Consider the following 14,788-nt stretch of genomic DNA (forward strand, 5'->3'; position numbering starts at 1 on the left):
ACAATGTTGCTTTTTCCTGTGTGTGAACGTTTATCTCTTAGCATTTCCTCTAAAATAAGGTCAAGCGCGACACCCATGCGAGTTCAAGCCAAGTTTCCTTGTCGTCACTTGCCGTTTCTATGTCAGCTATCCAGGGAGGACATTTCGGCATCATTTCCAGCTGCTAAATCCACAACATAACTGGCTAACACCCACATCACTCAACAGACCAGGTCACACCATTAAAAGCCATAAATACTTAAATTCACGGACATTTTGCAGAAGACAATCATACCTGCACTTCAAATGCTAATGTTGATGTTTACACTGATGTTTACATTGGAAAATCAATTCTTATTAAATACTCTGTGTTGCGTCGATTCGCCGCTCTTGGGTATTTAGCAAAAGGGGGTCCCGAAACTTGTCTGTGATGTCGCCGGTGATATTCCGGAGGCAACAAGTGCTGTGATTTATGCAAAAGAAGAGGAGCTTGTCTCTTCATGTGAGGCGTCGTGCAACAAAGCGGCGGCGGCCCCTCGTGCCACAATTTCACTCTTATTAGGAGAATCTGCATTTAGGAGGTAGCAGCGCTATCAGTCGAAATTAATCTGCTTTGACTGACTCCTAATGCGAGCGCAGTCAAAGAGTAATTATTGTCTGGATGGCTGTGCACCCGCCCCTCTCCGGCGGGGGGCTCCGGCGCCCATCCCTCCACGAGCGACTGGTTTCGCCGCTCACGCCGGGGCGTGTCATTTAGCGCTCGATCAGCGAGTCTTGATGAGCCCGCCCTGGATTATTGTGATTAACGTCCACCCGGCGAGACGGCTTGTCAGCGGCGATACCGCCGGAGACGGGAGAGTGTGTGCCCAGAGAATATTCGTAGGGTTACCACCAACAACCCTTGTCAAAAACGGAATATCATACATTGTTTTGAAAGACTGACTATAATTCCATCCGGAAGTAAAAACCTAAAAGTACCAAAAACAGAGATACAGTGCCCTCCATAATTATTGGCACCCCTGAAAAAGATGTGTTTTTTAGCTTCTAATAATTTTTTCAATTCAAATAATATGGGACCTTAATGGAAAAAAAGAGAAAAATCCAACCTTCAATACAAGTGCATTCATTCAGTGGGGGAAAAATCCCACATAAAGAAAAAATGATTTGACATCAAATAATGTGTGTCACAATTATTAGCACCCCTGGTGTTAATACTTTGTACAACCCCCTTTTGCCAACAAAACAAGGTCTGGGGACTGAGATGGCCATGGGAGGAGCTTGATTTTGTGTCTGGTGAACCATTTTTGTGTAGATTTGGCCATAAGTTTAGGGTCATTGTCTTGCTGAAAGACCCAGTGACGACCCATCTTCAGCTTTCGGGCAGAGAGCAACAGATTTTGATTTGAAATGTCCTGGTATTTCAAAGCATTGATGATGCCATGCACCCTAACAAGGTTCCCAGGGCCTTTGGAAGCGAAACAGCCCCACAGCATCACTGACCCACCCCCATACTTCACAGTGGGTATGAGGTGCTTTTCAGGTCTTTTCGTGACCAAAGCACACGGTCACAGGCTTCAATTGGGACAGTGTGCTTTGGTCAGATGAGACCAAGATTGAGCTTTTTGGCAACAAACACTGTAAGTGGGTTTGGCGTGCCACGAAAGATGCGCATGCTGAAAAGCACCTCATACCCACTGTGAAGTATGGGGGTGGGTCAGTGATGTTGTGGGGCTGTTTCACTTCCAAAGGCCCTGGGAACCTTGTTAGGGTGCATGGCATCATGAGTGCTTTGAAATACCAGGACATTTTAAATCAAAATCTGTTGCCCTCTGCCCGAAAGCTGAAGATGGGTCGTCACTGGGTCTTTCAGCAAGACAATGACCCTAAACATATGGCCAAATCTACACAGAAATGGTTCACCAGACACAAAATCAAGCTCCTCCCATGGCCATCTCAGTCCCCAGAACTTGTTTTGTTGGCAAAAGGGGGTTGTACAAAGTTTTAACACCAGGGGTGCTAATAATTGTGACACACATTATTTGATGTCAAATATTTTTTTCTTTGTGGGATTTTTTCCGCACTGAATGAATGCAGTTGTATTGAAGGCTGGATTTTTCTCTTTTTTTCCATTAAGGTCCCATATTATTTGAATTTAAAAAAAAATATTAGAAGCTAAAAAACACATTTTTTCTGGGGTGCCAATAATTATGGAGGGCACTGTATTTACAGAAAAATGAGGCAAAAGTGCATTGCTGTTAAGAGCGGAATATCCTGGTTGATTACTGTTACTAGTGTTGTACACCCAAGACCAGTTTGGTTCAAGATCACATTTCAAAGGTATTGATCTGGTCTTTGTAAAGACTCCCAAACTCCATCTCAGATTTCGTTTTGGTCTTGACTCCCATAAATCTTAATCTTGATTTGGGTGCTAAAAAGTTCTGGTTTTGAGCCAATCTCTGTTTTGATTCCCAAAAGTCTTAACTTTGATTTGCTCCCAGTGATTCCTGCTTTTGGGAGAGTCTTGGTTTAATTCTTGGTTTTGGTTTTAGTTTTGGTTCAAGACCACATTTTCCTATTGTTGGTCTGTTCCAGGACACAACTCTGTCCTGGTCACTGTCTTGGTCCTGGGCCTGTTCTTGACACCTAAAAGTCTTGATCTCAACATGGTCTTAACTTGGGTTAGGGCATGTTTTGGAAGGGATTTTGGTCTTGGTCTTCACTCCCCAAAAATTTGATCTTGTCATGCTCCTATAGACCCCAATCACCAACGTCACACAATCACGTGATCGCTGTATTGTGCCGCCATATTGTCCGTCATTGTGTGTCCGTATTGTCATTGATCGTAGTTTCTAAAGGTGGATTCACTTGCAAATTATGGAAACCCCGGTGCTTTCAGACGCTGTAAACTCATTGGATGAGTTGCATAAAAGCCGTTATTTGGAAAAGCTTCGGTCGATCCAGTCGCCAGATCCATATTTGATGCCCGAACCGATGTTTCCTCTCGTCTGGTCGCGTCCCGTGCGTCAGAGCTCATCCCGAGACCACAAAATTTCCAATCATACTCCAGTTTATGTCACGATAGGAGTCGGGTACCCAAAATTGACACCGGCCCGAATATAAACCGACATTTGGTCAGCTGACCATCACCGTTGTCACGATTGTAAAATGAAACTTGATCGACAACGGGCCGGTGTGTGCGGAAAATAGCTGCCCCGCGTGAAATGTCCTCCCTGACGGGAGCGCTTATTTGTAATGCTTTATTGACGTGAAAACATCAAATGTTTTCATGGACGCCTTACAGTAATGGATTTACAACTGTAAGATCAGTTTTAAATAATTAAATTACACAAAATATTAGTACTGTATTTTAGTAACAAATCGTGGACTGGGCCACAGAACCATCTTTGAACATAAATGTGTTAGTCTACAGGTTTTCACGACCATATCCCAATGACAATCACAATCTAACGGCTGTCGACACAAACGCATCATGGACCGAGATAAAGCAAGCCGTGCTGCTTTCAAGATTTGCCCATTTAACAATGGGCACACAGCAACTACTAAAATGACTGTTTATCTTCTCTGTTACTGCAGCCAACCGCCACACATGCCTTCACCATTTTGATTAATCAATGTTAGCGATTGTCAGGAAGGTTTTTGGGTTCGTTTGCTAGGCGGTGATTCCTTAGACAAGCAGAAAACACGCAGTAATAGGAGGAATGTACGTCGCGGTTATATGTAAACACGATGAGCTGACGGAAAATATGGCGGCACCAGTCAGGGGGGCGGAGTTGTGACGTCACGTGATTGGTGTCTATAGATTTCTAGTATCAGGCAAGTCTTTATCTTGGTTTCATTCTAGGATTTGGTTTCGGACTCGCAAAACTGATCTGTCTTGCTCTTGGTCCTGGATCTTAATTTGGTCTTGGTGATTTCTGGTTTTGAGAAAGTCATCGTCTAGGTTGTTCTGTTTTGGTTTCGGTCTTTGTTCAAGACATGTTGATGTTCTTTGACTGGTCTCAATCTGAACTCCCAAACGACAAAGTCTTGGTCTTGCTGTTGGTCTTGAGCCCCAAAATTCTTGATCTTAATTTGGTCTCGGGGACTTCTGTTCCAAGTAAGTCTCTTAGTCTTGGTTCTGAACTCAGCCTTGGTGTTGGTTTCACATATTGGTCTTGACTTTCAAAAGTTTTGATCTTAACTTTGTTTCACTGATTTCTGGTTTTGTGCTAGTCTTGGTCACAGTCTGGAACAAATCACCAAATCATCATCATCATCATCATCATCATCATCAGAGGCCTTTATGATCAAGCATGAAAACTGGAATATTGACCTTAACTCAAGCATAGTGCATGTAAACTACGTCGCTGTTCAAAACGGTATGACGAGTCAGCACTTTTTTTCCTGGAAACTTTGCATCTAGGATACGTCTTTCGATGCTTCTGTTCTGTACAAGTTTGGTTTTTTAAAGGGTTCATTCCTCCACAATACAAGTTTCCAATTCTGAATTGTACCGTAAATAATTGTATTTCCGTAGCCCAAACTATGCCCCCACCCCTTCCTGCACCGAAGTCAGTTTTGATTACAAAGTAAACGCAGGCGCATCAGACGAGGAGGGTGTTCGGGGAGGAGGGGTGGAGTCACACACGCTGATATGCATTCTATCAGAATGATTTATGCAAATTATGCACATTATTCCCGCAGGAATGTCTCTTCGGAAAAGTGCCAGGATAAATTGCCGGAAATTAGCCATAAAATTCACCGGGCTGGGGGGGTGCGAGGTGAAGGCCGACGAGGAGCCAAGGACGTTGGGTCGCCGCGGTTCCGCTTGGCCTGGCCTGCCTTTGCCCGTACTTGGCATTCATGGCTGTTAAATCCATGCTGCTATGACCGAGCTCAAGTCAAATACAAAAGCGGTGTAACTGTTGACTTCACCAGCCTTGACGGAGGCCCGTCTGTTCCGTATGCTCTTATTTGTCTTACTTATTTTTTATTTTTTTAATTTATTGGCTACCATGGATGGGCAAACTGCGCACCCGCCTCTTAGGGTACGTTCATACTACAGGTCTGAATGCACGAATCCAATTTTTTTTGTGTTTTTCCAACTCGAGTGAGGCATTAACTTGACGGTCTGAACGTGACAAGTCGCATAGAAGTGGACTAATTCAAATCCGATCTGGGTCACTTTCGTATGTGGTTCAAATCCGATCTGGGCCACATTTTTCCAGACCGTCGCGGCGGTCTGTACTGTTCAGTCTCCCAAATCGGAATTCATGCAGCAATTACGTCATCAAATAGCGAGAGAGACGCTACGGTAGCGGTCCAGCTGTGCAATATTAGCGCTTAGCTTGCACTGAACACGGCTTTTGGGGATGAGTCGGGCTTGACAAGTCATAAAAAAATTAAAATGAGAAGGATCCGTTATTTTTTCTGTTCCATATGAGCAATATTTCAACATTGCTTGCATGCTATCGATCCATATAAACTTTGAATATAAGCCTAAACGGGGATTATTTGTCTGTTATTTGTGTCCTCTTTTTGAAAAGCAAACTATGATGTACCTGGAATGACGGATGACAGCCAGCATGTGTGGTCATTTGTTTTGATGCTTCTGCGCATACGGGTCCTCTTGCTCAGCGTGTGTCGGACTGCGGATTAGTGTGCATGCGTAATACTTGAATGGTCTCAATGGACAAAGGCAGCCTGAACGGGCACGCCAAAAAAAACGATATGACAAAAAATTGGATTTGTGCATTAAGACCTGTAGTATGAACCTAGCCATAGAGAATCACTGACAGTAACATAAAGTAGTAGAAGAAGAGAGTAATAGAAGTCTTGGTAGAGGCGTTGTTGACATAACTTTTTTTTTTTAATATTCCTAGAACAGGGGCGTCCAAACTTTTTGCAAAGGGGGCCAGATTTGGTGTGGTAAAAATGTGGGGGGCCGACCTTAGCTGACGTCCTTTACGTAGAACAATATATTTAAGCAAATTTTAGCAAGCCATTCTGTGTGTCACATTTGCGTTTTTTTTTTTGTGCTGAAACGATTAATCGATTAACTCCAGTATTCGATTAAAGAAAAAAGATTCAAATTAAATTTTGCTGCTTCGAGTATTCGTTTAATTAAAGTGATACACTGCCCTCTAGTCTGCCTCATTTCACATGGCTGATTCCAGCTGCTCCATGTTAAGACCAACGTAAGCCAAGTTTTTGTTTGAGTTAATGTTTTTTTAAATGCATTCATAATTTAGTTTATTGGTATATTTAGCAGTTTTTGCGGGAATATGTGTCTGAACAATTTGTCAAGAGCATTGTAAAAAAAAAAAATGCTATAAAGCATCAGCATTTTATAGCATATAAGTTAGCAGACTTTTGCTATGTAAGTTAGCCATTGTTCTTTTGTTGATCCTTATTTATTTATTTTTTTATACCGTTTAAGGCTCAGCTCAGGTATTTAAATTTTTCATGTTCCCTATTCGATTACTCGACTAACTAACTAGTTCATCGATTAATCGACTACTAAAATAATAGATAGCTGCAGCCCTAATTTTTAATAATTTTTAATTTAACCTTTGTGGCGTTCTCTTTCGACTCTCGGGCTCTTGCGAAATACTGCTGCTGTAAAATTAAACTAGCTTCATGTTGCTTCAATTTCTCGCTACGTATCTTCCCTGTAATCTTTTCGCACATGTCAGCGTGTCTTGTTTGGGAATATCACCTCACATTCAACTCTTTAAAAACAGTGACTGTCTCTTTGCAAATGAGGCAGACACAGTTGTTGCGTATTTTAGTGAAGAAATAGTCCAATTTCCACGTATCCTTGAAGCGTCGACCGTTGCAGTCAACTTCCTTTTTTTTTTTTGTTGATTGTCGCCATTTTAGAAACTTGGGAGTAAAGGGTCACACGGGGTAATGTTGCTTAAAGTTCTGCAGCATTTTCGTTGGTAAATGAGGAGCAGCATTTAGTGTGTAAGCTACTTCATATGCTGGTAGCAGTACTGCTGACCAATTTATTAAGTCTGTGTGCGGGCCAGACGTTAATGATTATTATGACAGAGGCTGGGGGCCGGATGAAATTTGACCACAGGCCGCATTTGGCCCCCGGGCCGGATTTTGGACATGACTGTCCTAGAACGTGTGAGAATATTCATTTCTTCGAGAGTGAAACAGCATGGCGTGGTGCTAATTTACAAACCTACAATGTTAGTAATAAATAAAATAATTATAATGAACACATTCCCTCTGCAATGTACGGAGCCCCCCGGGTGCCAGGGTAGAAAAAATAAAAAAATCATAGCTAAACTGTACCCACGGATTACTAAACTGTACCCACAGTTTACTAATCTGTACCCACAGATTACTAAACTGTACCCACAGTTTAGCAATCTGTACCCACAGATTACTAAACTGTACCCACAGTTTACTAATCTGTACCCACAGTTTACTAAACTGTGCCCACAGATTACTAATCTGTACCCACAGTTTAGCAATGACCCGGAAACTTTAGTCACCAATGTTTGGCGGGAACTCCAAATGCCGAGGGACCGACCGAGCAAGCACCTGCACCTTTTGCCCTCGGCGAACAAAGGGGTTTTAAAAGGTAACTATTGCACATTTTCTTTGGTAGCCGTCTACATTTTCAGGTGTCATCAATCAATATGGCATGTTGTGTGTTAGTAGCCGCTGATGCGGCTACTAAAAATAGCTAACTGACAAATGAACACTACTTGAATTAAGCATGCATGGACACGACAGCAGCACAAAAAATTTGCAAACACAACATGCCATATTGATTGATGTCACCTGAAAGACGCCTACCAAAGAAAACGTGAAATAGTTACCTTTTAAAACCCCTTTGTTCGCCGAGGGCAAATGGTGCAGATGCTTGCTCGGTCGGTCCCTCGGCGTTTGGACTCTGAGTCCCCGCCAAACATTGGTGACTACTGTTTCCGGGTCATTGCTAAACTGTGGGTACAGATGAGTAAACTGTGGGTACAGATTAGTAAACTGTGGGTACAGATTAGCTATGATTTGTTATTTTTTTCTATCCTGGCACCCGCGTAGCAATGCAATGAAAGAATATAAAATATTTATGTCTCACAAAAGTTTTTTTTTTTTTTTTTTTTTAAACCTGCCCCTGTATAATAAAGAAATTCTGGATTCTATAATTTATTTTTTCATTTTTCCTGTCCCTGATTGTGTGCACCCTTTGGCTACTAAGAGGCAGTGATACTTTGCAGAGGAGCACTGACAGTAACATAAAATAGTAGAAGTACCGAAAAAGCTTTGTCTAAAACTTGTATCACGGGACATTTGTTTATAAATATTCATTGTTTCGAGAGAAACACCGCGACCAATTTTAATTTGCGTTAATCCATCAATGGCGTCTTCCGTTGTAAATAAGAATGATTATTTTTATCGTGAAATAGGTGTTGTTTTTCTTTTACGCCCTTTCACAGTTACTGACCTTGTCCATCTTAATCTGTAGATGATATTGAAAAACGATGAGGTGACGAGCACTTGAGCATGTAAACAAATTTGCATCGACGACATAACATTGCACATTTTGCGATGTGTTTTAGTGCTCTCTATTGGTCAGCCTTTGTGTGCAACGTGTGTGTGAGTGTGTGAGCGACTCCCACTGTTATTGTGTCATCACCGTGTCTTCATTTCTACGAGGAGGCCGCGGTTAATGAACATCACAGACAGGAGATGAAATCCACCTCGCTTCAGCGTTAATGAACTCTGAGCGGGTCGCCATCTGCATATTGATCAAGCTAAGTGACACCCACCCAACCCCCTGCCGCGGACCCTCCGTCACGTGCTCCTATACTGTATACGACACCTTTTTTTTTTTTTTTTTTTTTTAATTTTAGAGAGCACATCACCATTGGCTGTGTTTTTGTTTGTCTCTCCGACACGTTTTAATCCCATCCGGAATAAAAGCACATCCGATTACGACACAAAGAGTAAACAAGGATTAGCAGATTGGAGGGGGGAATTTTAATCGGATGAATATGGCTGCAGATTGAATATTCCGAGATGTTACCCAACAATCGCATTTGCGACGGAGCGGATAATCACGCGTTATCGTACCCCCCCTATGAGATAAACACCATATGTTTACCTGACCTCACTTATTCCCACATTAATGAATTAGGAGCTCATTATGAAAAGCATGTTAGAAACGAGTCGGTAGAACAATTGGCTTGAACGAGGGCATAAATGGTGTAAACAATAAAGTGAGCAGCGGGAACTTAATGGGATGTTGCTAATTAAAGCGACGTGCTCTTGCAAACATCACAAAAATAGGATGTTAGATGACAAAATTGATGTAAAAGTTTACACACTACCGGTAAAATGTTAGGTGTTCGTAGGAATAAAAAAAAATTAATATAGGATAAATAAATTAGAAATATTTGTTCATCATGAGGTGTGGTTGCAAAAGAGCGCATAGTCACGATTACAAGAGAAAAGTGCTAAGTGGAAAAGGTTTTAGTTTTTGAAAATGAAGCAAAGGTTTAGAATGTGTGTTTGTTTTCTTCCTCTTCGTCCCCAGGAGAGAAACCTGTCACCTGATAGAACACATGACAGCGTGCCATAATGTCATCCTCCAAATATGAAAACATGATAAATCCCAGACATGAATTGAATGCCACAAACGTTCTCTTCCTCGTTCTTGACTTTTTATGAGGCCCCACAATGCTCGACTATCACCTTCTTGTCAAATGCTGACTTAGCACCTATCGCTACTGATTTGACACGTATATCTTTAGAACATATATCTATTTAGGGCGAGGACGTCCCTCATCAGTGATAGGACGTCTCAATTCCATGCTCGCATGTAGATTTGGACTTTATCATCTTTTTTGCGTGTACCACTTGGATATAGTAAATTGGACTTTTTATGGTCGGAATAATAAAATGGCTCGGTTTTGGACACTTTTGCAGTTTGAGGTCTTTTATCAGGATAGATTTACACCTCTTGTTCAATATCTGGCAAATTGCTGCTCGTTGAGTTGAGTTGGTCGCCGCCTGCGGTGCTGATATCTCAAGTCTGGATGATAGTTCGTATCGCGAGAAACTCTCAAGTCGGGTCACTCGTATCTCACGGCAACAGGTGGATGGACACACGGATTAAATGAACCTCCTGCCGTCTAATTAAACAGCATTTTGTTTTTGCTTGCCACCATGTTGCAGTATATTGCAATTTTTGGGTCATAAAAAGTATTTTTCATACATATTAAGTGATATTGGACAATTTCACACAGCACTCCGGTTTTGAAACCACCAATAATGCTAAGTGCTAACTAAACGCTGAATCAAATTGAATGTATGTAGAATTTATGTAATGTTTTGGACCTTGAATCTTTTTTTGTGACTTTTTTTTATTTATTGCAGAGAAATGACTTGTCATGTTATGACTTTTTGGAACGTTACACCTTTTTATTCATAAAATGAAGGCGATAGAGCTTGGTTTCAGGCACTTTTGTTTGCGTGTGGAACTGGACTGGCTTTACATATGGAAAATTCCAGTTTCAGTGAACTTTTTTAAATGTAACAATAATTTAAGCTTCAATTTTTAATTATGTGCTGTAAATAAATCATTTTTGTTGCATTGACTCACAGTCTTCTCTAAAAGAACACTACAGATTCATTCTTTTAAAGCGCCTTTCGTGATCTGTGATAGCGGTAATCAACCAGCACGCTTACATACTATGTAGACACTTAAACGTCATCATATGGCTTCATCTCCACCATGCAGGGAATCTTTTCTAACATGAGTATTAGTATGGGTTAAACACATTTCTCATTTAAAATGCAAATTTTTACATGTAAGTAAAATGTGTTATTTTGAAGGGGTGCTAAAAAAAAAAAAGTATTGTTTTTGCAAAGCCTTCAGGAGCAGGAGGGGTCGTTCGGGAACTTGATGGGATTAAGTGGGACACGGTGGCAGGCCATGTTGTCCAATGTTGCTCATCATACACACAAAGGCAAACAGACGGCCTGTTCGTTTTTGTTCTTTGCACATATTATTCCATATTCCATCCATTTTTAAATCAATTGAAATAAGAGGGTGTCTCTGTCCATGGTGCTGAAACGTTTTTTTTTTGTTTGTTTTGTTTTGTTTTTTAATTCAAACGAAAGCGTATATAATTTGTTTTAGGCATTCAAGTGTAAAAATTGGAGTTATAAAAGCTATGATTTTCTAAAAACTTAATAACATTAAATTTAAAAAATGGATTGACATTTTTGTACACACAACAAAGTATTAGAAATGTCATTTCTAGGGCCAAATGTATGACAATCAGCATGAAAATGAAATTCTAAATTTGTCATTTAAAAGCAAAGAATGAACATTTAAGGCTGTCTGTTCAAAATATTTTAATAAAGCTTTTTTTCAACACTCCAATACATACAAACGGGCCTTCTGTTCATAGAATAACTTAAGTATATCTACACAGTTCGACCTGACAACCATCTGATCTATTAAAATATATGAAATTTAAAAATAAAAAAAAAAGAGAAAAAGAGAGAGACCAACATGTGCAATGGACAATAAATATGAATCAAAAGAGTTCCTAAAATGGGCTTGGATGTAACCCTGCAACAAAATAATACAAAACAAATATCAGATTGAATTGTAACATTCCACAGAGAATTTTTAAAAATCAAAGGGGAAAAGCAGCAGAGAGGTTCGATTTTTTTTTCGGCCCTCAAAAGTGGGGTAAAAAGTTGTCAGGTCCGCCCCCCGAAAAAAGCCCAAATCTCCACCGAGAAGTCCAATGTAGTCATTCACACCAGCACTTAAAGGACGACTTTATGTACACGATCAAGTATGGAAATATTAGAAAAGTGTTGGTATGGAGTCTCTAACCTTTGAGGGGCTAAGGCTTGTCGGTGCACTGTTTGCACAGGCTGGAGGCGGCGGAGTTGAACAGGGCGCACTTGTCCGGGCACGACGACGCGGCCACCCCGGCGGCGGTGGAAGGGAAGGCCGGGTAGCCGGGCGGAGGCGGCGGGGGCTCGTAGGCGCCCAAGCCGGGCGGCGGCGCGGCCAGCGCGGTGGTGCCCGGAATGGCCGCTGCGGAGATGGCCTGGCCCTGGTTGAGGTAGGCCACCAGCCGGCGCATCTCCTCCAGCGCTTGCGCCTGCATGAGGATGTAGTTCTTAGCCAGGAGTAGAGTAGCGATTTTGGAGAGTTTCCTAACGGACGGGCTGTGCGCGTATGGGATGACGCCTCGGAGTTCGTCCAGCGCGTCGTTCAGGTCGTGCATGCGTCTCCGCTCCCGCGCGTTGATGTTGAGACGCAAAAGCTTCTGTTCTTTGCTTTTCTTGCCCCCCTCCGCTTTGCCTTTGCGTTCGGCAAGAAGCAACATATCACCGCTGCACGAGCGTCCGTCGCTGTCGTCGTCGGGGCTCTGCTCGCCGCCGCTGCTTTCCGCTACAGTCGCAGAGTTTTCGCCGTACTTGACGCACAGAGAGCCGGTGGGCAAGCCCAGAGCGGACGCCCGCACGCCGGCCAGACCCCCCGGCTGCATGGGGTCGGCGTCGCCCCGGTCGAAGCAGCCCGTGCCGGCCGACGACTGCGGCTCGCCCCGGTAAGGGTCCTGCATTTTCTTGGCGGAGACGGCGCTAAGAGTTTTGTGGAAGATGTCGGAGCTTAAGTTGATCCTCCGGTCCATGGCGCTCCTCGCTGGGTGGGAGGGACGGACGGGGGGGAACTCTTGACAAAACGTCTCGCCCCGGCGTTGCCCTTTGCGAGTTTGACGCCGTCACACTTGTCAAACCTTGAGCGCGTGCTGACGAAGAGGAGGAGACTCACTCTCTCTCCCTCTCTCGCTGTCTTCCTCTCCATCTCGCTCGCTCATGTGGAGGCTTGTAATCATGAAAGATTCGCCTAATGGAACCGCCGTTTAAGGTTTTAATTACCACTTTTAAAGCTTGTCATTTGATTGAAAACAATAATCATCACACCAGCTTTCTCTTTGTCATGAATTGAAACTTGAATCTTGCGCAACTGTTATTTCTTTTACTTTGTTGTACTCAACTGGACACACGTGATTATAGCGCCATCTTGTGGATTGAAACGTGTGTTACAGCTAAATTCCATCGATGTACGTGATGCAAATGGCGGAAAACACTCAGGTGACTTGAAGTTCCGCTCTGAGACCCCCAATTTGGCCAAATTTCAAAATTGGCCTATATGCATGTGTGATACATCATTGGAAAGCTTCAAATCTCTATTTTCTGAGGGAAGGAAACTTTGAACAGGAGGGCAGTTTTGGAAAAAAAAAAAAAAAAAAAAAAAAGCCGCCATGATAATAACGAGATATTATCGCGTACTTACCTCTTTGCAATCCAAAAACTCCATGTATCATGTATCACCGAGTGTCAAGACACAGCTGTGAATGGCCACAGCCAGATTTTGGGGGGATTTTATGGGTGAAACATGGTCATATAACAAGGGTAGCGATGCAGAAATCGCAGACATGAACGAGTAGTCAAGATTTTCATCTATTTACCCTTTTAAATGCCCCCCCCCAATTTATCTTTGTTTGGATCGATTATTCATCATCTAATATATTGGGGAAATTGCGACAGTAATGAAAAAAATACAATCAAGCGATAGTTATGAAGTATATGACGGAAAACACTCAGGTGACTTAAAGATCCGCTCTGAGACCCCCAATTTGGCCAAATTTCAAAATTGTCCGATATGCATGTGTGATACATCATTGGAACGCTTAAAATCTCCATTTCCTGGGGGAAGAACATTTTTGAACAGGAGGGCTTTTTTTTTTTTTTTTTTTTTTTTTAATTAATGTTTTTTAAACAGTAAAACCCTATCTGGAGGCAAGAGCATGAAAGAGCAGAATTAAAGACGCCATGACTTTAACGAGACAGCATCACGTACTTACCTTGTTTCGATCCAAAAACTCCGTGTCGCATCTATCACTGAGTGTCAAGACACAGCTGTGGATGGCCACAGCTGGATTTTTGGGGGATTTTATGGTTGAAACATGGTAATATAACATGGCTCGCGATGCAGAAATCGCAGACATAGAGGAGTTGTCGAGATTTTCTTTCATATATTTACCCTTTTAAACTTTTTTTTTTTCCTCCAATTTTTCTTTGTTTGGATTGATTATTTATCATCTAACATATCGGAGAAAATGCGACAGTAACAAAAAAAATACAATTAAGCGATAGTTATGAGGTAGATATCCGTGACTTTTTTTACAGACACCATTTTTTTCATTGTGATGTCATTTGTTTAAAAATTTAAAATATGCGAGTTAATACTTTTTTAAAGTCTTTTTTTTTTTTTTTAACGAAATATTAGACATCAATTAATGATTTTAAGTTAAAAATGACATTTTGAATAATAAATATAATTAATTACCTTCAATTTATGGCTGGGTTGAAACAAAAGTGGTTACGTGATGTCTGTAAACGGGGGTTTCCAGGGTAAAACGGACAAATTAAAAATAGTTCGGGGGCCTAATGCGCCATGAATCTGCTATGACAGCATATAAACATATTGTTCTATCAAACACAACAGTTTTTTTGGCTTAACATACAGCAGTTTCTTTTAAAGAGGAGTGCAAGAGCAGAAACTGTTTTTTCAGTCGTCTGTGTTTTCCGCCATATATCCGTGACTTTTTACAGACGCTAATTTTTTCATTGTGACGTAATTTGTTTACAAGTTTAAAATATGCGAGTGAATAATTTTTCAAAGTCTTTTTTTTTTCTTCTAAACTAAGTATTAGACACCAATTAATGATTCTAAGCTAAAAATGACAGG

At 41.6% G+C, this 14,788-nt stretch overlaps 1 protein-coding gene across 1 annotated transcript; it reads right to left on the minus strand.

Annotated features, from left to right (window-relative positions):
* Nucleotides 1-8,837: 8,837 nt before the first annotated feature.
* On the minus strand, nt 8,838-12,770 carry bhlhe22 (basic helix-loop-helix family, member e22). Its single transcript, XM_057824594.1, has one exon. The coding sequence runs from the start codon at nt 12,663-12,665 to the stop codon at nt 11,868-11,870; it is 798 nt and encodes a 265-aa protein (XP_057680577.1). The 5' UTR covers nt 12,666-12,770; the 3' UTR covers nt 8,838-11,867.
* Between the last annotated feature and the right edge of the window lie 2,018 nt (nt 12,771-14,788).

Source organism: Corythoichthys intestinalis, chromosome 20 (assembly GCF_030265065.1).
Source record: "Corythoichthys intestinalis isolate RoL2023-P3 chromosome 20, ASM3026506v1, whole genome shotgun sequence".
Classification (NCBI taxonomy): Eukaryota; Metazoa; Chordata; class Actinopteri; order Syngnathiformes; family Syngnathidae; genus Corythoichthys; species Corythoichthys intestinalis.

What these genes read in the sequence shown, in the direction of transcription:
- bhlhe22 (XM_057824594.1), bottom strand. Translation starts at nt 12,665, where the DNA reads ATGGACCGGAGGATCAACTTAAGCTCCGACATCTTCCACAAAACTCTT.